This window comes from Aethalodelphis obliquidens, unplaced genomic scaffold (genome assembly GCF_003676395.1).
Source record: "Aethalodelphis obliquidens isolate GAN/ISIS:26980383/991018 unplaced genomic scaffold, ASM367639v1 scaffold10, whole genome shotgun sequence".
In the NCBI taxonomy this organism is placed as follows: Eukaryota; Metazoa; Chordata; class Mammalia; order Artiodactyla; family Delphinidae; genus Aethalodelphis; species Aethalodelphis obliquidens.
Window position 1 is genome coordinate 11965613 of NW_020837954.1, and position 26851 is coordinate 11992463.

Here is a 26851-nt window from a genome sequence, read left to right on the forward strand (position 1 = left end):
ATTAACTACACTTCTACTAAAACAATGAAAAAATTTTTCTTATTATTCCTTAAGTGTGTTTTTCAATTCCTTTTCCAGACTATATTAGCATATAGTTATTTGGAAAGTGAAGTATACTTTAACTGTATTTCTAGATAAAATAAAGAAAAATGGATTTAAAGTTATAATCAGACTAAGCAGTTTGATAGAGCTCATTTATTTGCGAAACTATTGTAACCAAATTTCAAAACAAAAAACGAACTGCTGTCCAATACGCTAACAATATTTCAGAGGGAACTGACTTAAATAAAGTGCTTCTTTCCCCTCTTTTGGGGGGTCCAGGAAATGAAAGATAGGCTAGAGAGTCCAACTAAAAGTAGGTTACAATTATCTCTACTTGATCTTCATCAAACTCCTAAAAGGATGATTCAGCTACCTATGAAGCAGAGTATCAGCAAGTGGCTACAAGAAGGAGACAGAGGAAATGAGACAAGCTCCTGTGAACACTTTATACCAATGCTTGCAGCACTTTTGATTTTTAGGGGTGAATAAACTCAGTTAAGGGGAAATTATTTTTAACCATTTTCTGTCAGTCTTCCTCAGGTAGAGAGAATTTATAGAACAGATGGCTTGGACTGGAGTTATATCAGGATTTTTAATATGGTGGCGTAGTATTTCTAACAGAGACTACTTTGTTAGACTGAAAGTTTGGTTAATTTGTTAAAAAAAAGTATAGTCTATGTTGTAAAAATTCTGTCGCTACCATTTTGATCCTTGAAAGAGTCTTTCTTCACAAGAAATAAAATGCTAACACTTAAAGAGGTTCAAAGATATTTACCTCTCATTCTGAGAAAATAAAATGCTTAAAAATAATTTACAAAATCACCACACATTTTAAACACAAAGTGAAAACTAAAATTAGTTTCTATAAAATAGATATAAATGATTTTCTCCTATCAAGTTTAAAACAAAGAACCAGAGTCATACATAATTCTACCTTGCCAGAGGCATGGCTATTTCTTTAAACTGACTGTTGACCATCTAATTTAATTAGAGGTATTAAACTCCACGCTGAGGTCAACAAGCCTTACTTCCTTCAATATTACACTTCAACCAGTGCTCATTAATGTGTCTACTGAATGGATTAACACACCTAAAGATATATGTACAAAGCAAAGGGGGACAACCTAATGATATCCAATTGTTCATTTGTAAAAGGACACATGTTCTAGGCCTCAACTTATTACCACTAATGTGGAATTTATTAAATTCAGGAGAAAAATACCAATACAGAAAGTGATTTTTTAATTAAGGAAAACTGGTATAAGACAACTGGTTTCTATGATTAAGTTTAAGGATTTAACCTTTTATTGAAAAGAAATTGATAATGTAATAGAGCTAAAATATAAGACTGTTACTTAGAAAAATCTTACATACTAGGACTCTGAAGAGCAGTAAGGGCAAGAATCACAGAGAATAGGGAAAAGGAAAACTCAGTATATAGAGAAATAAATGTTACTTTTTAAAAAATTTCTATGAAAAGAAGGTTTAGAATAATTTATACTGAATTATGAGACTGGGTAAATTTTTCCTTTCTACTGAATTAAGTGAAATATTGCTTCAATTTAGCCCCAACCTTGATAGGAGTAGATTTTACTTAAAGTTACTTAAATTACTCCTTGAGAATATAAGAGAACTATACCTTCCAAAATGATACCACTTTATTACATATTGTTTACAATTTTGACAGGTTTTGTTTTTATCTGGTAGGTATTATACATGTGAAAGAAGTTATGTTTTGAAATTTTCTCACTACAACAAACAAATAAACCCTTTAAAATGCTCTATTTAAGTAAAAAAAAAGCCTATCTAGCCAGGGTAATTTTCTTGAATAAAACAGGTATAGTTACTTTGACAACTAATATAATAGCATGCTTGCATTATAAATTAAAAAAAAATTATAAACATACGCTTGCATTTTTAAAAGTTACATTATTTCTGGCATCTCGATACTAAACAACTGGAATACTACGCCATGTAATTGCCTGCAGTCTTTCTCTAATAATTTGAAAAAAACCCAAAAAACTAAATAATTGGAAAAAAATACTTGTACTATTCCACTTGGTAAATTGCTAAATAATTTTACATTTAGAATTAATTAGCTTAAAGGGGGAAAAAACCACAAAATTTTCTTCTAGGGTGTTATGTCAGCAAAATGGTGGACCAAGCAAGCTCGTTTCTCCACAGAGACATTGAAAAAACATGATTATATACAGAAAACCCTGATTCCACAACAAAACCTGTTAGAACTAATATATGAATTCAGCAAAGTTGCACAATACAAAATTAACACACAAAAATCAGCTGCATTTTTAACAATGAACAATTCAAAAAGGAAATTATAAAAACAATTCCATTTATAATTGCATCAGAAAGAATAAAATTCTAAGGCATAAATTTAACTAAGGAGGAGAAAGGCATATATGTTGAAAACTACAAAATATTGCTGAAAGAAATGAAAGACTACATAAATAAATGGAAAGATATCCCATGTTCATGGATTGGAAGGTTTAATATTATTAAAATGACAAAACTACTCAAAGTGATCCAAAGATTCAATGCAATCCTATCAAAATCCCAACACGGTTTTTCATAGAAACAGAAAAGCCCATCTTAAATTTCATATGGAATCTCAAGAGACTCTGAATAGTAAAAGCAATCTTGTAAAAGAAGAATGAAGTTGTAGAACTCACATTACTTAATTTCAAAACTTACTACAAAGCTACAGTAATTAAAGCATTTAATTAAAGCAAAAGGACATTCAGACCAATGGAATAGAACAGGGAGTCCAGAAATAAAGCTTTGCATAGATGACCAATTGATTTTTGACAAGGATGCCAAGATCATTCAATAAAGGAATGTGTAGTCTTTTAAACAAATGGTGGTGGGACAAATGGATAGCCACGTGCAAAAGAATGAAGTCAGACTTTTATCTCATACTATACACAAAGAATAACTAAAAATGGATCCAAAACCTAAATGTAAAAGCTAAAACTATAATACTCTTAGAAGAAAACATACGGGAAAATATTCACAACATTGGATTTAGCAATGATTTCTTGAACTGATACCAGAAGCAGAAGCAAAAAAAGAAAACATAGATAAATTGAGCTCCATCAAAATAAAAACTTCTGTGCCTCAAAGGACACTATCAAGAGTGAAAAGACAACCCCCAAAATGGGAGAAAAATATTTGCTAGTCATATATCTGATAAGAGATTAACATCTAGAATATATAAAGAACTCCAACAACACAACAAGAAAATTACAAACAATCTAATTTAAAAAAATGGGTAGAGCTGAATAGACATTCCTCCAAAGAAGATATACAAATGGCCAATAAGCACATGAAAAGATGCACATCATTAGTCATTAGGGAAATGCACGTCAAAACCCACAAAGCATAATACTTTGTGCCTATTAGGATAGCAAATAACAAGTGTTGGCAAGGCTGTGGAAAAACTGGAACTCTTGTGCATTGCTGGGAGAAATGTCAAATGGCACAGTCACTGTGGAAAACAGTTTGACAATTCCTTTAGAAAGCTAAACATATAATTTCCATATTACCCAGCAATTCAACTCACAGGTCTATACCTAAAAGAACTGAAGACAGGGATTCAAACAAATACCTGCAGGACAATGTTCATTGCAGCATTATTCACAACAGCTAAAAAGTGGAAACAACCCAGTGTCTATTGATAGATAAATGGATAAACAAAATGTATATATGTATCATGGGATACTATTCAGCCATAAAAAGGATGAAATTCTGACATGCTTTAACATCAATGAAGCTTGAAAACATTATGCTAAGTGAAATAAGACACAAAAGGACAAGTACTGTATGATTCCAAATTATATGAGGTATCTAGAACTGGAAAATTAAAAGAGAAAGAAAGCAAATTAGAGGTTACTAGGGGCTGGGTGGAGGGGTTAATGGAGAGTTATTGTTAATGGATACAGAGTTTCTTTTTTGGGAGAATAAAGTTCTGAGATTTCCAGTTTCCAGCCTGGCATGTAAAGAGATTAGAAGTTACCACTCTGTCCTAACAACAAGTAAAAAGCTAAACAACTGAAAAATCAACTACAGTACTCTTCTTAGATCAGAGAATTGAGGTCACAGGGAAAACTGCTGCCCCAAAATTGGACAGACAGGCATATATGAAGAATAACAACTTAACAGAGCAGAAACCTCTGTAGGAACCAGTGCCAGAGTAGGAAAACCTGAACTGTAGCTCACAAACTGCCGGAGACTCAGTGTGAAGAATGAGAGAATGAAAACGCATCAGAACCACAGTCAGATATGGCAGGGATGTTGGACTTACAACTATGACTAATATGCTAAGGGAACTAATGGAAAAAGTAGTCAAAGTATGGATGGATGAACAGATGGATAATGTAAGCAGAGAGATGGACATTCTCAGAAAGAATCAAAAAGAAATGCTAGCGATTAAAAAAAATATGTAAGTGAAATGAAGAAAGCCTCTGATGGGCTCATTAGTAGACTGGACATGTCTGAGGAAAGAATCTCTGAGCTTGAGGATATAATAATAGAAACTTTTAAAACTGAAAACCAAAGAGAAAAAAGACCGAAAAAAAACCCATAACAGAATATCCAAGAACTGTGGGACAACCACAAAAAGTGTAACATTTATGTATAGAAGGAGAAGAAAGAGAGGAAGAAACAGAAGAAATATTTGAAGCAATAAAGATTGAGAATTGCCCCAAATTAATGTTAGACACCTAACAACAGATCCAGGAAGCTCAGAGAACACTAAGCAGGATAAATGGCCCCCAAACTACATCCAGGTATATCACATGCAAACTTCAGAAAATCACAGATGAAAAAATCTTGAGGAAAGCCAGAGGGGGAAAAAACATTTTACCTATGGAGGAGCAAAGATAAGGATTACATCTGACTTCTCCTCAGAAATCACGCAAACAAGAAGAGAGTGGAGTGAAATATTTAAGTGCTGAGAGAAAACTCTACTAATCTAGAATTCTGTACCCTGTGAAATTATCCTTCAAAAGTAAAGAAGAATAAAGATATTCTCAGACAAACAAAGATTGAGGGAATTTGCTGCCAGCAGACCCGCCTTACAAGATATGCCTTTCAGAGGGAAGGAAAACAATATAGGAAAGAAATTCAGTTCTACATATAGAAAGGAAGAGCATCGGAGAATCAATAATTGAAGGCAAAATAAAACTTTATTTTTCTTATTCTTAATTAATCTAACACATAACAGTTTGTTCAAGATTATAAATGGCAACAATGTATTTGATAATGTATGCTTATGTATACACATGGTTATGTATAAGTGAAATAAATGATAGCAATGACACAAGGGATAGGAGGGAAGAATTGTGCTATTAATATGCTATTAATAATAGCATATTGTGCTATTATAAGGTACTTGCAGTGAACCAGTATAGTATTATTTGAAAGTGGACTTAGATTAGTTGTAAATGTATAGTACAAACTCTAGGGCAAGAACTGGAAAAAAATTTAAAAAGAAAAAAATATAAATGATCTGCTAAGAAAGGAGAGAAAATGGAATCGTAAAATGCTCAATTATAACCACAAATGGCAGAAAAAATGTAAAATAATCCAATTATATTAATGATCACTTTAAATGTCAATGGTTCAAATACACAGAGATTGTCAGAGCTGATCAAAAAAAACAAGCCCCAACTGTGTGAGGCTTGAAACCAACTTTACAAGAAACCAACTTTAAATACAAAGATACATATAGATTAAAAGTAAAGGGATGGAGACAGATATACCATGATACCACTAATAAGAAAGTGGGAATAGCTATACTAATTCTAGAAAGAGCACACTTCAGAGCAAGGAAAGTTATCAGGGATAAAGAGTGGCATAATCTAATGATTAAGAGGTCAGTATTCCAAGAAGACATAACCAATCCTTAAGGTGTATATGCCTAACAACAGAGTGCCAAAATATGTGAGGCAAAAACTGATAGAACTGCAAGGAAAATAAAAGAATCCACTATTATAGTTGGAGACTTTAATACCCCTCTCAGAAAAGAAGAGATCCAAGCAGGTAGAAAATTGGTAAGGATATAGTTGAACTCAACAGCTCCATCAATCAACTGAGTATAACTGACATTCATAGACTATTTCATTCAACAATAGCAGATAACACATTCTTCCCAGACTCACATGGAACATTCACTAGATAGACTACATCTGGGCCATAAAATACACCTTAAAAATTTTTAAAAAATAGAAATCATATGATGTCTGCTCTCAGACCATGATGGAATTAAACTAGAAATCAATAACAAAAAGATAGCTGGTAAAGCCCAAAATACTTGGAAATTGAACAACACAGCTCTAAGTACCACATGGGTCAAAGAAGTCTCATGAGAAAATAAAAAATATTTTGAACCAAGTGAAAATGAAGAAGTTCTGGAAATGGATACTTGTGATGGTTCTACAACACTGTAAATGTACTTTATACCAAAGAACTGTACATTTAAAAATGGTTAAAATGATAAATTTTGTTTTATATATATTTTTCCACAATAAAAAATTTTCTATACTTATAGATGAAATAAACTATTGGTGTTCAAGGTTTAATCCCTCAACATTCTCTAATAAATCCAGTACTTAAACATTTCACCATTTAAGGGTATAATTTTAATTAGAACTCAACCATTTAACAATTCTTAAATGGTGTTATCTCCAAAATTAATTTTGCTATGATAATGGATTGTTAAACATCCATTTCAGACTCTTCTTAAATAATTAAGGACAGACCTTTGTGACTGTTGTGAAGGAAATAAGAAACCTTACTTATTTGAGATATTTCTACAAAGGCTGCAGGAATAAAATTTCAAGTACCTTTTAACCATCAGGTTTAATATACTGAAGTAAAAATATCCTGATGTTTCTTTAAGAAAAAAATTTCAACAAAAAATGATATACTTTGTTCTGCTCTTATGTTTGCAATTGAAAATACTATTAATTTTAGACTCTTTTGAAAAGGAAAAGAGGGTTTCCTTTTGCTCTGGGGTTTAAAAGTTGTATCCATGAAGCCATGAAAATGAGGATCACTGCCAAGTCCTAATGTTTAAAATAATTTATCTTTTTGTACTATATTCATAATTGCCTCTAAATTGAATATGGCTTATTTTCATACAAATTTAAAATGAGGTGATGGAAGAAAGTGCTTAATTGAAGTTTTAACGAAGTTTTACTCCAATCCAACTCTTCACCATTTTCTTGTCAGTATTCATGTCTCATTCTGTACTTCTAAAAACTACATGCCAAGATATTCTATAGCAAATCTGTTACTAAATATACTTACTTTCCTACACATCAACTACCTCCATCTTTACTACACATTCAAATCCAATCAGCAACCATATATTAGTTGTTCTAACCATTACTCATTTAATAGGCAATTTCCAACAGTATTCTAAAATGTAAACAAAAGGCATCAAGGGTACTGAATCAATCTTATAAAATATTTGAGGGGAATTCTGAAGTTCCTTTTCAAAAGAGTATAAGGATAACACTGTTTTCATAGGCTATTAATGAAGTATGAAGAGATTCGATATCAGGCAACATGATAACAGAGTACCAAGTAAAATGATCTATGATATTAAGTTGGTTACATTCAGTAGTAGTTTTGAGTAAACTGAGGAGTAGGAAGAAGAAGAGAAGATAAAGAAATGTTGGACAAGGTTTCACTTTAAAAAAATGTTTCTCCCTAAAAAAATTAAACATGGATTGAACACACACAGCTTTATTCTGAGGTATGTCTGTGTCACTAGAGTGATTTTTGAATGCTTGTGCCGGCTACAGCAAAATGGTGGTGTAGGTTTTAAAAGACATGGGCCATCAAAACCATTCCACTATATCTCCCATAAATATTCTAAGGCAGTAAAATCTATTTTAATGAATTAATGCTTATTTTATCTGCTATATTAGTTTTAGTTAAAATTTATGAGAGAGCACATTATATTTTAAGGGATTTGTAATAATTTACATTTTAATTTTTTTCCTCTCCGTCAATCAATATAAACGTTATATCTCTCCGTGTGTGGGGTCTTGAATTATAATTTCACCAATCTGAACATTTACAGAAGTTTTTCAATTTGTCAGATGCCCATTTTCTTGAAGGCAAATGCTTTGTTAAGACTATAACTTTCAATCATATCATTAAGGAAAACAGAGTTTACTCTGCAACTGTTTCTGAAGACACTACTGGGTGAAGAAAGGAGTACTCAGAAATAGTTCTTGATCAATTAGATGACTTGCTTACATATTTTATGTATTACTAAGATTTTAACTCTGAGCACTTTTTTTTCTTAGCACTTACTTTTTTGGTCAAAGAGTCATCAGAATCAGAAGGCATTCTTGTTGATACGTGAAATATTACTTCAACTGTAGAGGTAGCAAAATATGGTGTGGTCAATCCAGTGCTTTTATTTCTTTGTAGTCCTCCCATGAAACCGCAATGGTTTGTAAGATTTACCTAGAAGCAATGAAAAGACACATAATATTAATTAACTAAACAAAACTAAAAACCTCACTATGGAAAAAGACTCAAATTTCTCACTTTGCAAAAACATGAGGAATGAAGTCTTCTGCATGTTATCAACTACGGCTTGACCCAGAATTATTAGTTAGAACTATTGAAGTCACACTGGTAGATTTTCTTAAGTATTTGAGGGTCCCTAATTAGTAGGAAATAATTAGCAAAGAAATCAATCGCTGTGCACTATGCATCTCTTGTTAGGCTACGAGGTGCTAAATGGTAAGGGCTGTGTGGGACGCCGAGGGCAGAGAGTAAAAACCAAGTGGCAAAAATCAAGACTGGAAATGATTTGAGGATAAGTTAAAACAGTAATGTCACTTTGATAAAATGATTAATTGTGTCATATTTACTCACTGAAATTGGCTTCCTAATTATTAGTACCTATCATAGCCCAGAACAAAAATACAAAAATGTAGAACTTAACTATACTTCAAATGCATTAAAAAAATACAAATTAATCTGTGCAAAGTCTTTTAAATCTCCTTTTTTCCTGATTATAAATATATTTACTATCAGGATTGTTGCACTGGACGATATCCCCTGGACTTGTGTGATGCAAAGAAGCCAGCAACTTGTGTTCATTGTAGAAAATCAAAGAAATATTGTAAAGAAAAAACAAAATTTAAACACTGCTTGTATTTATCCATTCAGAGAAACCAGTTATGCACCTGCTTGTAAAAAACAAAATATAAATATGTGAAAAAGTGGAAACCTATAAAAGCAAATTTCTGTACTGTGTGAACTGAACACATCTCAACTATCAATATCAGTTACTAATGGCTGAATGTATGAATAACAAGTTAGTTTTTATGCCATTACTACAAGATTTCCTCATTTACATTTTAAATTTATTTTTAACTCAGTAATACATTCATACAATTAAAAGTTCAAAAGATACAGCAAAATTTTTCCTTCCATATCTCTCATCTCTAGCTACTCAGTTCCACTCCAAGAAAGCAATTTAAGTATGCCTGCAAAAATGTTCTCTATATACAATTAAATTTTTAAAGGTATGTATGCACATATACACATGTAGGTATGTACACATGTGCACACACAACACGGATACACAATGTTCTGCACCTTGCTTTTTTGCATTTAAAATACCTTGAAAAATACTCTTTATTACTAAGTAAAGAGCCTTCTCATTTTTTTTTCATGGCTTCACCTAAGTCCCTTTTCTTGATGTACAATAATTTAACTAGTGCTCTACTTGACGGATATTTAGGCTTTCCCAATCTTTTGCTATTACAGTCAATGCTACAATGCATAACACTGAACACATGTCATGCTGCATTTGTGAAAGTAGATCTGTAGGACAGATAGTCAAAAGTAGAAATGTAAGTCAAAGGGCATGTGCACATCTAATTTTGAAACTGACTACCAAATTGCTCTCCATAGATGGTACCAACAGTGCATGAGAGTGCCTGTTTCCCTCATATGCTCTCAAATAGATTAACAAACTTTATGACCTTTGCTAATCTGTTAGGTTAAAAAATGGTATCTTAGTGTACATTTTTGTTCTGTTTTGTTTTAGTGAGAAAGTTATTTACTTTCAGGTCAATTCTCTAATTATGTAAAGGAGAAAGTCTCAGTTTAGTGCTCCTTTGCTATAAATAATTCTGTAACACTTGCAGATCTCTATTTTTTAATTAAATATTTTACCTGGAGGTAATTATAAATTTACACAAAGTTTTAAGAAATAATAAGGAGATTCTATGTACCCTTTACCCAGATTCCCCAATGCAATCATATTATAACCAGGATACTGATACTGACATGATTCAGAGACAACATTTTCATCACCACAAGGATTCCGTGTTGCCCTGTTACATGAGCAACACTCACTTCCGTCCTACCCTACCCTCCTTTATAACCCCTGGCAATCACTAACCTGTTCTTTACTACTAAAACTGTCATTCCAAGAAAGTTATATAAGCGGAATTATTTGGCATGTAACCTTTCCAAGCATTTGGAGATTTTGCCATTATCTTTCTGTTCATGATTTCAAATTTGATCCTACTGTATATGGAGAAAACACTGTATGATTTAAATGCTTTTAAACTTGCTGAAGTTTGTTTTAATGGCCCATATATGGCCTATCTTGGTGTATGTTCCATGGGCACTTGAAAATAATATGTATTATGGTATTGGTGGGTGGAGTGTTCTACAAATGGCAATTAGATCCTGTTGGTCGGTGGCGGTGTTGAGTCCTTCTATATACTTGCTGATTTTCTGTCTACTTCTCTCAGTTGTTGAGAGAGGGGTGAAATCTCCATTTATAATTGTGAATTTGTCTATTTCTTCTTTCAGTTCTATCAGCTTTGCTTCAGATATTTTGCAGTTCTGTTGTTTGCTGCACACACATTTAGGATTGTTAAGTCTTCTTAGTGGACTGACCCTTTTATCACTGTTATATAATGTCCCCTCATCTCTGGTAGTTTTCTTTGCTCTGAAGCCTACCTTATCTAATATTAATTCAGCCACTCTGGCGTTCCTTTGATTAAGGTTTGCACAATATAATTTTTTCTATCCATTTACTTTCTACCAGCCTATATTGTTATATTTGAAGTGAGTTTCTTTTACAAAGCATATAGGTGAGTCACGTTTATTTATTATTATTTTTTTTTGCGGTACGTGGGCCTGTCCCTGCTGTGGCCTCTCCCGTTGCGGAGCACAGGCTCTGGACGCACAGGCTCAGCGGCCATGGCTCACGGGCCTAGCCGCTCCGCGGCATGTGGGATCTTCCCAGACCGGGGCACGAACCGGTGTCCCCCGCCTCGGCAGGCAGACTCTCAACCACTGCGCCACCAGGGAAGCCCTGAGTCACGTTTTTTAATCCACTCTGCCAATTTATTTTTATTTTTTTATAATTATTTATTTATTTATTTATGGCTATGTTGGGTCTTCATTGCTGCATGTGGGCTTTCTCTAGTTGTGGCGAGCGGGGGCTACTCTTCGTGGTGGTACGTGGGCTTCTCATTGCGGTGGCTTCTCTTGTTGTGGAGCACGGGCTCTAGGTGCATGGGCTTCGGTAGTTGTGGCTCGCGGGCTCCAGAGCACAGGCTCAGTAGTTGTGGCGCACGGGCTTAGTTGCTCCGTGGCAATGTGGGATCTTCCTGGCCCAGGGCTTGAACCTGTGTCCCCTGCATTGGCAGGCGGATTCTTAACCACTGCACCACCAGGGAAGCCCCACTCTGCCAATTTTTAATTGGTATATTTACATCATTCATATTTCCTGTAATGACTAATACGTTAGAGCTTAAGCTCACCATTTTATTTTTTGTTTTCTGTTTATTTTCTCTGTTTTATTTTTCTTGCTCCCTATGGATTACTTGAACATATTCTAGAATTCCGTTTTTATTTATCATTTTTAGAGTGTACTTTTGTTATATTTTTTTACTGGTTGTTCTTGGTATTAAACTATATGTATGTACCTTATCACAGTCTACTGATGTTGTCATTTTACCAGTTTGAGTGAAATATAGAAACCCTACCTCACTTTATGTCCTTTTACCCTCCCTTGTTTGTAATATAATGTAATATAATGAATATTTTCATGGCATTACATTTATTTATTTATTTTTTTGCAGCATGCGTGATCTTAGTTCCCTGACCAAGGATCGAACCCATGCCCCCAGTACTGGGAGCGTGGAGTCTTAACCACTGGACTGCCAGGGAAGTCCCTGTCATTACATTTAGAAACACATCAGGTAGTAAAATAATTTTTGCAGCAACCATCAAATATAATTAAGAAAACTCAAGAGAAGTAAATTTAGTGTATTTACCCATATTTTTTCTTGCCATGCTCTTTCTTCCTGATGTTCCAAAGTTCCTTCTATCATCTCATTTCTGTTAACAGAACTTCTGTCAGTGGTTCTTTTAGGGCAGGTCTGCTGGCAACAAATTCTCTAAGTTTTCCTTCATCTGAGAATGTTGTGCTTCATTCCTTAGCTAACTATAGGATTCTGGGTTGACAGTTTTTTTTTTCCTTTTAACATTCGAAAAATATTACCTCCTCTGGCCACCACAGTTTCTGATGAGAAATTCACTATCATTCTAATTGTACCCATATAGATAGGTACAAGTTTCCTCTGGATACTTTCGAAATTTTTTTGCCTTTAGTTTTCAGAAGTTTAATTATGATGTGTCTTAGTATGGATCTCCTTCCATATATCCTATTTGGTTTTCACCAGGTTCTTCAATCTGTAGCTTTATTAGCTTTATTTTTCTTGTCAAATTTGGGAAGTTTTCAACATTATCTCTCAAAGTAGTTTTCAGACCCAACCTCTTTCTCCTCTCCTTCTGGGACTCACAATAACAGGAGTGTTAGATTTTTTGTCATAGCCCCACAGGTCTGTTCATTGCTCTGTTCACCGTCTTTATGTCTATTCTCTCTCTGCTGTTCAGATTAACTTTTACTGTTCTATGCTCCAATTTACTAATTCTTTCTGTACCCTCATCTCCACCTGACTCTGTTGCTGGGCCAATCTACTGAGTTTTTTATTTCAGTTATTATATTTTCAATTCTAAAATTTCCATTTAGTTCTTTGTATCTTGTATTTCTTTGCACAGACTTTCTATTTTTCATTTGTTTCAACTGTGTTCCTAATTGCTTGTTGAAGCATTTCTAATATAGTCACTTTAAAATCTTTGTCATCTTGGTGTTGGCATCTATTGCCTTCTTTTCATTCAGTTTGAGACCTTCCTGGTTTTTGGTATGATTTTTGGTTGAAGCCTGGACATTTCAATATTATGAGACCATGAATCTTATTTAAACCTTCTGTTTTAGTTGGCTGTTTTGCAACACAGCTCCAGAGAAGCGGGGGCTTTCAGCCTCATTATGGCCAGGTGGAGGTGGTCTCGTTATCACTGGGTGACGGTGAAAGGCCTAATTCTCCACTAGACCTCCTCTGACTCCAGTGTAGAGGGGGAGAGGCACCTCATTATGCCTGGGTGGGGCCGAAATTCCAGGTTCCTCATGTAGTCTCCACTGACACTGTGGTGTTAGACATGGATGGGGGACTTGTTACCAGTTGGCAGAGATGAAACTCTTAGCTTTCTATTTGGTCTTCTCTGATACTATCTTACTCCAGGGTGATGTTCGGGATGCCTCACTATAGTCATTTATTTATTGGCTGATTGATTGATTTTTGGCTGCGTTGGGTCTTCACTGCTGCACGTGGGCTTTCTCTAGTTGCGGTGAGCGGGCTTCTCATTGCAGTGGCTTCTCTTGTTCCGGAGCATGGGCTCTAGGCACGTGGGCTCAGTAGCTGTGGCTCACAGGCTCTAGAGCGCAGCCTCAGTAGTTGTGTTGCACAGGCTTAGTTGCTCCACGGCATGTGGGATCTTCCCAAACCAGGGCTTGAACCCGTGTCCCCTGCACTGGCAGATGGATTCTTAACCACTGTGCTACCAGGGAATTCCCCTCATTATAGTCTTGTAAGGGTAGAAGTCTAGGCTTCCTAACCCACTTTTGTTGTCAGGGGTGGGGATGAGGGTCACAGTATTTTCTGTGGTGTTTGGTTGGCGTAGAGCAGTTACTGTTTAAATGTTTTCTGTCTTTCCAGGTTGCTCCTTTCCTGATCCTTTGGTTAGAAAGAGTAGGCTTTTGTTGGGTTTTTTTTGTCCTGTGCTTGTTGATATTTCTAGGTTGCTGGCTTCTTCAACTCCAAGTCCAAGATATATGAGGCAAAAAGAAAACCTGAGAACTCATGTCATTCCTTGGTCCTGAAGTCCTGTTGGTCTATCTTCTTTTCTCCAACGAACCCGTGTCCCCTGCATTGGCAGGCAGATTCTCAACCACTGCGCCACCAGGGAAGCCCTTACCTGACTTTTTGATTCTAGCCAACCTAATGGGTGTGAAGTGGTATCTCACTGTGATTTTGATTTCCATTTCTCTGATAATGATGTCAAACATTTTTTCATGTACTTACTGATCATCTGTATATCTTCTTTGGAAAAATGTTTATTCCGATCCTTTAGCCATTTTTAAATTGGGGTGCCTTCTAATTATTGTTTTGGTGAGTTCTTTGTATATTTTAGATACAAGTCCCGTATCACATATATGACTTGCAATTATTTTCTCCAATTCTGTGGGTTATCTTTTCACTTTGTTAATGGTGCCCTTTGATGCACAAAAGTTTAAATTTTGATGAAGTCCAATTTAGTTATTTTCCTTTGTTGCTCATGTTTTAGTGTCATATCTAAGAATACCTTTTATTTGTTAGTTGTGTCTCAATAAAGCTGGAAAAAAAGAATCCACTGCCAAATTCAAGGTCATAAAGATTTACCCCTATATCATCTTCTAAGAATTTTACAGTTTTAGCTCTTACATTTAGGTCTTTGATGATCCATTTTGAGTTAATTTTTGTACACAGTGTGAGGTAAGATTCCAACTTCATTCTTTTGCTTGCAGCTATCCAGCTACTCCAACACCATCTGTTGAAAGGACTTTCTCCACTGGATGGTCTTGGCACCCTTGTTGCAAATCAGCTGACAACAGACGTGTGGGTTTATTTCTGGAATCTCAATTCTATTTCATTAATTGATATATGTATCCTTAGTGAAAGTAACTCGCTGTTTGATTAGAACTGCTTTGTACTAAGTTTTGAAATCAGGAAATGTGAGTACTCCTAATTTGTTCTTTTTCAAATGTCCGTTGCTTTTACTAATACTTTTCTAGTTTGTTTTTTTAACAGGACATATATTTATAACATTTCTTTTACACTTTCCAAACCACTTTCACATACATAATCTCAAATGAACTGCATATTACGTATCTGTTGGGTAAAAAAGCACACTCCTTTTGACAAATAAGCAAAAGGCCAAGAGAACTAAAATAACTCAGTGAAATAGCAGGTTAGATCAGCTATAAAAATATATATTGAATGCTAAAGGTTTAAGCATTGGACACTGTGCAAGGACTGGGATTTAAAAAGAAAAAGCAGGAAGATGAAAGAGCCTGCCCTCTAGGAACTTACAGTCTAGTGCAGTGGTCTTCAATAAATTTGCTCATGTACTCTCTACAAGAATATTGAGAAACTATGTATTAAATTGACAACTACGATGAAAATTGTCATCATAAGTTTAAGCTGTTACGAAAGATACAATTTCTAGTATACTGTATGTTATATCTATATACTTTGAATATATTTTCATCAAAATCTTAGAGCACAAATTTGGCTGATACAATATATATAAAATGTCTGCTATTAATGACAAATCAATCAGCCACATCAAATTCACTTTCTGTTAGAACATGTCTGACTCATAATTTTACAATTTAAATAAACATACTAATACAAATCTCTATGACAAACACCTCACTTCTGAATTATAATTCTAGGATAGACAGATTTGGTTCAGGAACTTCAACATGAGTTGGTTGCCGGTTGTTGGTGGCCGGGATGACAAAAAATACAGCACCTTTCAATACTTCCTGCTTTGCCATTAGAGACACTCTCTCTCAGGAACATGCCCTCTTGAATGAACTGTCCCTTTTTTGGTGCCAAACCTTCCAGGGCAATGCAGGATTCAGGTGAGTAATAGGTATGCCTTACTTTTACAAAGATGAAGAACAGAAAAGGAGAGGTAAGAGACTGTAGAAGGGTTCTCCGGAATTAATTGTAGTAAAGTTGAGGATCTAGAAACTTATCTCCTCAAAACTAACCTAGCCAACATGCCCCCTAGAATCCTTGGGATAGCCCTAGGATATTCATATCTTCATTTGAAGATCATTAGTCCAGCGGTCACAACTGTGAGGAAAATCCAGATCTTTTAAGTCTAGGAGTTTAGCACACTCTGACAATACAGTGAATGATAAAACAGTCAAAAACCTTCCTAAGTCTCAACTGCTGCCGTCTTTGTAGATGAGATATAAGGCAGAAACAATATCAAACCCATTGTTATGTTGTTGAGTCTCCTAAAATAATGCTTCTAGAATAAGCTAGAAAGAAAAAGAAAACCATTGCTTCCAAATAGAAATAAAATGATATTTGTATAATTTAAAAACAATACCTCCCAACCAAGACCAGCTACAAAATCTTCATATGCTTGACTTCCTCCTGTATTGGTGAGAATGGAATGTTTGTCTTCTTGTCCTTCAGCAACATAAAATACTGCAATCTTGTGTGTCTCTCGGCTATAAAACAAAAGATTTCACCGTTCACTTAATCATTAATTTATCCGTTCATTCATCCAATAATTAACTTCTAAATACGTGGCAATAAAAAGATGAAAATGAATTAAACCTTATAATCTACTAAGGGAGACAAGTAATTATAAGTAAAAAATTATAAAAGTTACAAAATTGCGCTCAGAACAGAAGAAAAGGATGATTACTTCTGACTGAGAAACAGAGAGAAACTTAAAGGAGAAGGTAATATCAAGCTGGGTGAAGGTAAGTAAGATTTGACAAATGAAGGAGAGAAAGTATCAGGAAAGACACACAGGTGTGAATGCACAAAGCATCTGAAGAGCTGCCTGTTGTGCAATGCGGCTGAATCCCAGAGTTAAAGGGACTGTGTTTTAGAAATAAAATTAAGTAGGAGTACAGAGATGAGTGAGAAATGATCCATTTCTCCAAAGTACTTATAAGAAATGTATACACAAATATTATAAAACTGTATGGAGTAACTGACAAGTTCTTAGATATTTTAGTTTTAGTTCTCCCTAAAATTAAAAATGCTCATAAAAGCAAATTTCTTGTATGAAATTTGGCTTTCCAAGCTAACTAGAAAATAAACAATGACCCAAGCAAACAACAACCGCCAACATACTTTTGATTCAAAGACACAAAGTAGAAAGTAAAAGAAACAGAAGAAGATGCTATGCAAACAGTAACCAAGAGGGCCAGCATAGCTATACTAATATTAAACTTTTACATAAAAATGTTATAGGGAGTTCACAGAGAGACATCCTGGGGTAGAGTGGGGGGTTGGTTTGGGTGGGTGGGGTTCCTTTTACCTTTTTCCTTTCTGTGTATATCATTAATCTGACAATTCTCCCTCCTCCCCACTGGCCTGTCCCCATTCCTCGTATTTGTACGGTTCAAGCAATAAAGACACTCATTTCAGGAATAAAAAAGTTATAAAAGATAAAGATATATTTCATAATGTTAAAGGTCCTTATAACAGGAAGATATGAAAATTAAAAACATATGCACCCAACAACAGAGCTTCGAAATACATGAAGCAAAATCAGACAGAACTGAAGGCAGAAATAGCTATTTCTATAATCATAGTTGGAGACTTCAATACCTCACTTTCAATAATGGACAAACAATTAAAGAATATCAACAAGGAAACAGAAGACTTGCATAATAGTATAAAATACCTAAAGAACACTCCACCCAACAGTAGCAGAAAAACACATTCTCCTCAAGCAAACCTGGAATATCTTTCAGGATAGACCATATGGTAGGCCACACAACAAGCCTCAATACATTTGAAATAACTGAAACCATGCAAAGTATGTTTTCTAATCATAATAGAATAAAATTAGAAATCAATAAAAGAAGAAAATTTACAAATATGTAGAAATGAAAAGATATACTCCTAAATAAGTGATGAGTCAAAGAATAAATCTCAAGGGAAATTAGAAAAAAAATCCTTAGAGATGAATGAAAATGAAAATATAATACAACAAAACTGATGGCATGCACGTAAAGCAGGGCTCACTGGTAAATTTATGCACATAAATGCCTATATTAAAAAAAAGAAAAAGATCTCACATCAAAAACTAAACCTTCCACCTTAAGAAACTAGAAAAAGAAGAACAACTAAACTCAAAGCAAGCAGAAAGAGGACAATAATAAAGACTAGTGTGGAAATAAATGAAACAGAACAGAAAAACAAGAGAAAAATTTTAAATTGGTTCTTTGAGATGTTAAACAAAATCAATCTATAGCCAGAATGAGCAAGAAAAAAAAGATTCAATTTACTAAAATCAGGAATGAAAGGAGAGACATCACTACATACCTTATAGAAACAAAAAGTATTATTAAGGAATACTATCAACAATTGTATGCCCAAAATCAGATAGTTAGATTAAATGGACAAATTCTTAGAAAGACACAAATTATTAAAACCAACTCAAGGGAAAATAGGATATCAGAATAGTTCAATAACAACTAGAGAAACTGAAATAGTATTCTGATTGAAAAGGAAGTAGTAAAACTACTTCCACTTGCAGATGAGATGACTCTGTGTACAAAAATCCTAAGGAATCCACTAAAAAGTTATTAGAGCTAATAAATGACTTCAGAAAGGATTCAGGATATAATATCAACATACGAAAATCAACTACATTTTTATAAACTAACATGAACAATCCAAAAACAAAATTAAGAAAGCTATTTCTTTTATAATAGCATCAAAAATAATAAAAATACTTAGGTATATATTTAACCAAAGTACACAACTGATACTCTGACAGCTACATTGTTGAAAAAAATTAAAGATCTTAAAAAAAATACCACATTCATAGACTGAAAAACTTAATATTGTTAAGATAATATTTCCTAAATTGATCTACAAATTTAATGCAAGTGCTATCAAAGTCCCAGCTCCCTTTTTTTGTAGAAATTGATAAGCTGATCCTAAAATTCACAGGAAAATGCAAAAAATCCCAAATAGCCAAAATAATCTTGAAAAAGAAGAACAAAGTCAGAGGACTCATAATTCCCAATTTTAAAACCTACTACAAAACTACAGCACTCAATGGACTGTGGTACTACCACAGCAGAAACATATAGCTCTATATGGAATAGAATCTTGGGTCCTGAAATAAACCTTTATGTTTATCATCAATTGCTTTTTGCAACGGTACCAAGCCAATTCAATGGGGGAAAAAATAGTGTTTTCAGCAAACAGTGTTGAGGGAACTGGATATCTACAATGCAGTTGTAGATATCCAATGAAGTTGGATTCTTACCTCATACCATATACAGAAATTAAATTTAAAAGCATCATAGACCTAAAAATAAGGTCTAAAACTATGAAAGTCTCATAAAGAAGTTTACACAACTATAAAATGTCCGTGTAAAAGCTACATGAATGTTCACAGTAGCATTATTCATAACAGCCGGAAAGTGAAACTAATGCAAATGTCCATCAAGAGATGAATGGATAAACAAAATATAGGATATTCACACAATGGAATATAATTCAGGAATAAGAAGAAATGAAGTGCTGACACATGCTGCAACATGGATGAATTTTGAAAACACTGTGCTAAGAAGACTTCCACAAAAGACCACATATGTTTGATTGCTATTACATGAAATATCCAGAATAGGCAAATCTATAGAGACAGAAAGTAGATTAGTGTTGTCCAGAGATGGGGAGTAGGGAGTGATGTTTGGGGGTAATAAGAGAGTGACTGGTAATGGGTATGAGGTTTCTTTTTGAAGGAAATATTCTAAAATTAGATTGCTGTGATAGTTGTCTGTGAATATACTAAAAACATATACACTTTAAATGAGTGAATCTTATGGTATGTGAATTACATCTCAATAAAGCTGTTAGAATTTAAGTTGGAAGTATGACCTACTATGTGTAAATTCTGATCCTGGCAGAAAGGGGACCTCTCAGTGTTCTCAATTTCCTAGGTAAAGGGCTATCAGCTAGAACTCATAAATCACAATTTATAAAATTGAGAAGAGTTGCATAGAAATGTTCACCTAATACTATATAAATCAAAAAGAGAAATACATGAGCCATATAGGAAAAATTAGAAAATAAATCTTTAAAATGCAAAAGTAAAAATGAAATCACCTTTATATTATCTGTCCTTTTTAAAATTTGAAAAAGCAGAGTTTAGCTGCTCTTTTATGTCAAATTTTAATTTTTCAGTATTCCTTCTTATTTTTCTACTTACTAACTACTTCTAAATGCTTGGTATATATTGATTGCCATTAGATTAGTATGTACCACAACAGTGAATGAGGTAAAAAGATTAGAAAAAATGAGATTACTGAACTTGCAGCCATAAATATTCTACAATATGTCCAGTACTGGCAAAATATTATGAGCTTACTACTGGAAAGTTCAAAGTGAAATATGCTAAGTTATAAGCACTTCTGATTCCCTGTATATACACTGCAAAAGAAATAATAATACAAATAATTTGGAGATTTGAAATTTAAAAATCTGATGGTTCAACCATGAGGAATAGGAATCAGTTAATCTAGTCAAAGAAAAAAAAAGGATCTATAAATGGTCTGAAGAGATAAGACTATAAAGAAAGTAACTTTTCATTTTCTTCCGCCCTAATCCTCCAGACAAGTAATCAGGTTTTTTCCAGGTTCTTGGCTTAAGAAGCAGCTCAATGTTGCCTTACTGTCACATAATTAGAATGAATTTTTATCTGAACCCAATATGTTAGAAAAAGAAAGGAAACCTGTTTTCATTATTTAATTTGTTTAAAAAAGCAAAATAAATGTCATGTGTTCATGTGGTGTACAATATCAAAAAGGAAACCTATGCTGTCTCAAGGAAGATGTCCTTCATATATTCCAGGTACATATGAGAATGGAAGTAGTTTAGCAGGAGCCAAGAAGTAGAAAAGCATAAGATAATGTAAAGAAACCATGAATAGCCAAGACTGGCTGGTATGGCCTGAGTTCTAGACTAAGGAGTCTGGTCAGGCACTGGGAAGTCACTAAGGAATAAAATAAAAATTTTACTTTAGAAAAATTATTCTCGTGGTGAATATTGTCTAGACGGTGAAGAGTTAGAAGATGAGAGAGTTGTTTTAACTCTCTCCGAAAGAAGTAATAAGGACATGAATCAAGAAGTTGGGAGTAGGAAAAGCAAAGAAGAGATAGAAGTGAGAAATAATAAGAAGAAAGAACTGACATAATGATAAACAGTAAGGGCAAGGGAAAGGAAATGGTCAAGTGTGGGTGACACTGAAATGGTACTTCTAAATATAATGGAGAAAATTAGGAGGAGGATGTTACTTGGGAAAGAACTGATGACCTGGAAACAGAAGTAAGGAGGCAGGGAAAAAATTGTAATAAGCAGCTACAAAATCATGACTGACAATTAAGGGATAGGAGTACATGGGCAGAAAAGAATGGGGTTGAGAAGATATGAGAGATATCCCAGTGAGAAGGAAAACTATGTTAGGGGAGAAGGCAGCAGAAAATGAGCCAGTGAAGACAAACTAGAAATAACTAGTTTAGCAGGAGCCAAGTAGAAAAATATTAGGTAATGTAAAGAAACCATAAATAGCCAAGACTGGCTGGTATGGCCTGAGATCTAGGCTAAAGAGTTTGGTCAGCCATTTGGAAGTCACTAAGGAATAAAATAAAAATTTTACTTTAGACAGTTTTACTTTAGAACAAAGTAATTTAACATGACTTTAGAAGCCAGGGGAGAAGAACATTTTAAAGAGAGAACAGACAACAGTACTGAACTTTTAGGGTATATAATACTCAGGAGTTTTTAGGGCAGAAACTATTCGGTATTATATTGTAATGAGTATACATGTCATTATACATTTGTAAAAACTCATACAATGTACAACACCAAGAGTGAATCTAATATAAGCTTCAGTTAATAATAATATATCAATATTGGCTCATCAATTTTAACAAATGTACCATACTGATACAAGATAAAAATAATAGGGGTAACTATGTATAGGGGGAAAGAGGGTATGTAGGAATGCTCTGTATTTTGCAATTGATTATCTTGTAAATCTAAAACAGCTGTAATTTTTAAGCGCCTATTAAATTAATTGAATTTAATTAATTAGATAAATCAAGGAGGCTGGAGAGGATGGAGAAAACTTTAGACATGGTGGTCAGGATACTAACCTTCAAAAGGATAGTTTCAGTAGAACAGTAGAGGTCTGAGAACACATGGTGAGCAAGACAGCAAAAGAGGTATGATTTGTGCCCCCAATGACTTTGCTATCATCTAGTACCAAAGATAAATTATTATGGGGAAGAATTAGGATATGAGAACTCAGAGACTACTTAGAGGGTTTTAATTTTATAACGGTCTTGGAAAGAATATCTAAGAAATAATAATAATATTAATACAGTGTGATAAATACTATGACGGGAGAGTGTTATCGGGATCTCTGAAAGCCCATGGAAGGATATCCAAACATAGGGTGGAAGGAACTGGGGAGGAAGGTAAAGGGTTAGCGGTAGCTTAGGGAAAGGCCTTTCAGAAAAAATGATGTTTAAGCTGAGACTAAAACAATGGACAGGATCTACACTCAGAAAAAATTTAGAGCATAAGACTATTTCATTGTTAAATAATAAAGAATAAAACTCAGACAGATAACATTCAATTCTAGAAGAAAAAGAAAAATATAAAGCTTATAAACAAGAAATAACAGTAATTAAAGAGTTAAAAAACAGAACATAATAGAATATGATAAATGAGAAACTGTTTCTCTGAAAAGATTAAGTAGATTATTTGCATCCAGAAAAAAAAAGCCCACTGTAATGGTGGTGCATAATTCACTTACAAATATAGCTTAAAAGTTAAAAATCATTTTAAAAGAAACCATAATTACAATAATTTGTTATTTAATACATAATACAAAAAAGATGGAAATCGTAACACCAATAACCTAAAATGTGAGGGAAGAAGTAAAAGTATAAAGGTTCTGTATGCTGTATATAAAGCAAATACTAATAGAAAAGGAAATAAACAGCAATACAGTAATAGTTGGGGGTTTTAATATCCCACTCTCAATAATGTACAGATTATCCAGACAGAGACTGAAAAAGGAAACAGTGGATTTGAACAACACTATGTACCTAACAGACATACACAGAACATTCTGTCCAACAGCAGCAGAATATACACTCTTTTCAAGTGCACATGGAACATATTCTAGGATAGATAATGTGTTAGGATGCAAAACAAGTCTCAACAAATTCAAGAAGCTAGAAATTATATCAAGCATTTTTTCCAAACACAATGGAATTAAAATAGAAATCAGTAACAAGAGAAAAGCCAGAAAGTTCACAGACACATAGAAATTAAACGACATACTCCTGAACAACCAATGGATGATAGAAGAAATCAAAAGGGAAATTTAAAAAAGATCTTGAGACAAACAAAAATAGAAATACACACTGAAAGTGTGACGTATAGCAAGTTCCAAGAGGGAAGTTTGTAATGATAAACACGTACATTAAGAAAAAGAAAGATCTCAAATAAACAGCTTAACTTTATACCTAAAGGAACTAGAAAAAGTAGGATAAACTAATCCCAAGGTTAGCAGAAAAGGGGAAATAATAAAGATTAGAGCATAAATAAATAAAATAGAGAATAGGAAAATAGAAAATATGAAGCAAACCAACAGTTGGTTCTTTGAAAAGATAAACCAATTGAGAAATAAATGTTATTGGGAAAACTGGACATTCACATGCAAAAGAATTAAACTGGACCCTTGTCTTACACCACTCACAAAAATTAACTTGAAATGGATTAAAGACTTAAATCTAAGACCTGAAACCATAAAACTCTTAAAATGAAAATAAAGGGTAAGCTCCTGGACATTGGTCTTGTCTATGATTTTATGGATATAACACCCAAAGCTCAAGCAACAAAAGCAAAACAAAAACAAAAATAAACAAGTGGAATCACATCAAACTAAAAAGCTGCACAGCAAAAGAAAGGATAAACAAAATAAAAAGGTAACTGACAGAGTGGAAGAAAATATTTGCAAATTACATTTCTGATAATGTAAGAAACTCATACAACTCAATTGCAATAAAACACTTATAATACAATTAAAAAATGGGCAAAGGACATGAATAGACATTTTTCTAAAAATGATATTCAAATGGCCAAGAAGTACATGAAAAAGTACTTAACATCACTAGTCATCAGGAAAATGGAAATGAAAAACCACACTGCAATATCACCTCACACCCAGTAGAATGGCTATTATCAAAAAGACAAGCGATAAGTGTTGGAGGGGATGTGGAGAAAAGGTAACCCCCGTGCACTGTTGGTGGGAATGTAAACTGGTGCAGTCAACTCTGTAAAAAGTATGGAGGGTCCTCAAAAAATTAAAAATAGAACTACCACGTGATCTGGCAATCTCACTTCTGGGAATAAATCCAAAGGAAATGAAAATACTAACTGGAAAAGATATCTGCACCCCTGTGTTCACAGAAGCATTATTTACAACAGCCAAGGTATGGAAACAATCTAAGTGTCCACCGATGGATGAATGGATTAAGAAAATGTGGTATTTACAATGGGATTCAACCATAAAAAAGAAGGAAATCCTGGCATTTGTGACAACATGGTTGAACCCTGAGGGCATTATGCTAAGAGAAATAAGTCAGACAGAGAAAGACAAATATTGCATGTTCTCACTTATATGTGAAATCTAAAAAATCTAGATTCACAGAAACTGAGATCAGATTGGGCGGAGGATGGGTAAAGGGGGTCAAAGGGTACAAATTTCCAGCTATAGGATGAAAAAGTTTGGGGGTGTAATGTACATTACAGTTACTATAGTTAACAATACTGTATTGTATATTTGAAAGTTGCTATGAATGGATTTTTACAGTTCTCACGACAAAAACTGTAACTAAGTGAAGTGATGATGTAGTAACTAACGTTGTGGTAATCATTTTGCAATATATAAAAATCATTACGTTTAAACCTTAAACTTACACGATGTTATATGTCAATTATATCTCAAAACAGCTAGAGGGCAAAAAAAAAATGTTGAAGGGATGACATGGGAATACAGAAATTAATTATATATATATATATATATATATATATATATATATATATATAAAAGAAAAGCCCTATAAAACTGAGAAAAGGAATGCAGCAGAGAATTATGACACCATGTATGAATCTCTACTAAGTATCTTTTGAAATCTCAGTGAAGTTGAGTTTTATAAAAAAAAAAAAAAAAAAAGCCCTGAAATTGACCTAAGAGGTAAAAGAAAAACTGAAAAGACTAGTAATGATGAAACAAATGGAAATAATTCGAAATTCTACTAATTCTTCCAAATTTTCAAATAGATAATATTCATTTTATGAATCTGGCTGTAATGTTAATTTTGAAAACATTAGAACAGGCAAAAAATTAACTATAAAATATTCTAACAGATGAACCATGCCCTAATTAAAAATGAAATTCTAATAAATTTAACCCAAGAGGAAGTCAAAGGATCCAGTAAGGTTCATCCCAAGAATGCAAGAATTATTTAATATTAGCAGTCTAGTTAATATACATCAACTAGTTAAGAAAGCAAAAGCTGAATATAAAAATATATAAAAACCTGAATAGATGCTGAAAAGGATTCTGATAACATTTAACTACCTTTCTTTATGAAATCTGCTAGAAAACAGGCTACCTTCTCAGAATGATAAAAATGATCTATTTCAAACGTAACAACCAATATTTTACTTAAGTATGAAACAGAAGAGTCATTTCCATTAAAAGCAGAAAAGACAAGGATGACCACTCTTCCTATAACTATTTAACACTGTAGTGCCGGTTTTAGTCAGTACAATCAGACATGATGATATAAGAAAATAATGGCATAACTTTTCGAAAGGAGATGACTTGCAGAAAACGATTATATAACTAAGCAAATCCTAAGAGTGAGACAACTATAAAATGGTTAAAATCAACAAGAGAGGGACTTCCCTGGTGGCGCAGTGGTTAAGAATCTGCCTGCCAGAGATCAGCTCAGTGCTTTGTGACCACGTAGAGGGGTGTGATAGGGAGGATGTGAGGGAGACGCAAGAGGGAGGAGCTATGGGGACATATGTATACGTATAGTGATGCACTCTGTTATAAAGCAGAGACTAACACACCATTGTAATTATACTCCAATAAAGATGTTTAAAAAGGGGGGGGGGAATAAGAAAAAAGAAAAAAAAAAAAGAGAAATACGACTTAAAATAAAATTGAAATAATAAAATTAGTATATTTAATCAAAAAAAAAGAATCTGCCTGTCAATGCAGGGGACACGGGTTCGAGCTTTGGTCCATGCCATGGAGCAACTAAGCCCATGCGCCACAACTACTGAAGCCTGTGCACCTAGAGCCCGTGCTCCGCAACAAGAGAAGCCACCGCAATGAGAAGCCCGTGCACCGCAAGGAAGACTAGCCCAACTCGCCACAACTAGAGAAAGCCTGCGCACAGCAACAAAGACCCAATGCAACCAAAAATAAATAAATAAATTTATTAAAAAAAAAAAAACGACAGAATTCATTAAAGTACCTAGAT

The 26851-nt window shown here is 33.9% G+C and overlaps 1 protein-coding gene across 8 annotated transcripts in view; it reads right to left on the bottom strand.

Moving 5' to 3' along the window:
* Positions 1-26851, bottom strand: part of RALGAPA1 (Ral GTPase activating protein catalytic subunit alpha 1) — a 220725-nt gene that overhangs the window by 34567 nt on the left and 159307 nt on the right. For 7 of the 8 annotated variants that reach the window (XM_027111074.1, XM_027111075.1, XM_027111082.1 and 4 more), the window contains exons 35-36: positions 16627-16750; positions 8389-8544 (exon numbers count right to left, since the gene is read on the bottom strand). In XM_027111074.1, the coding sequence (XP_026966875.1) occupies positions 8389-8544; positions 16627-16750 (280 nt within the window). Of the gene's footprint in view, positions 1-8384; positions 8545-16626; positions 16751-26851 lie in introns of all 8 variants that reach the window. The other variant, XM_027111080.1, reaches the window with a different exon arrangement.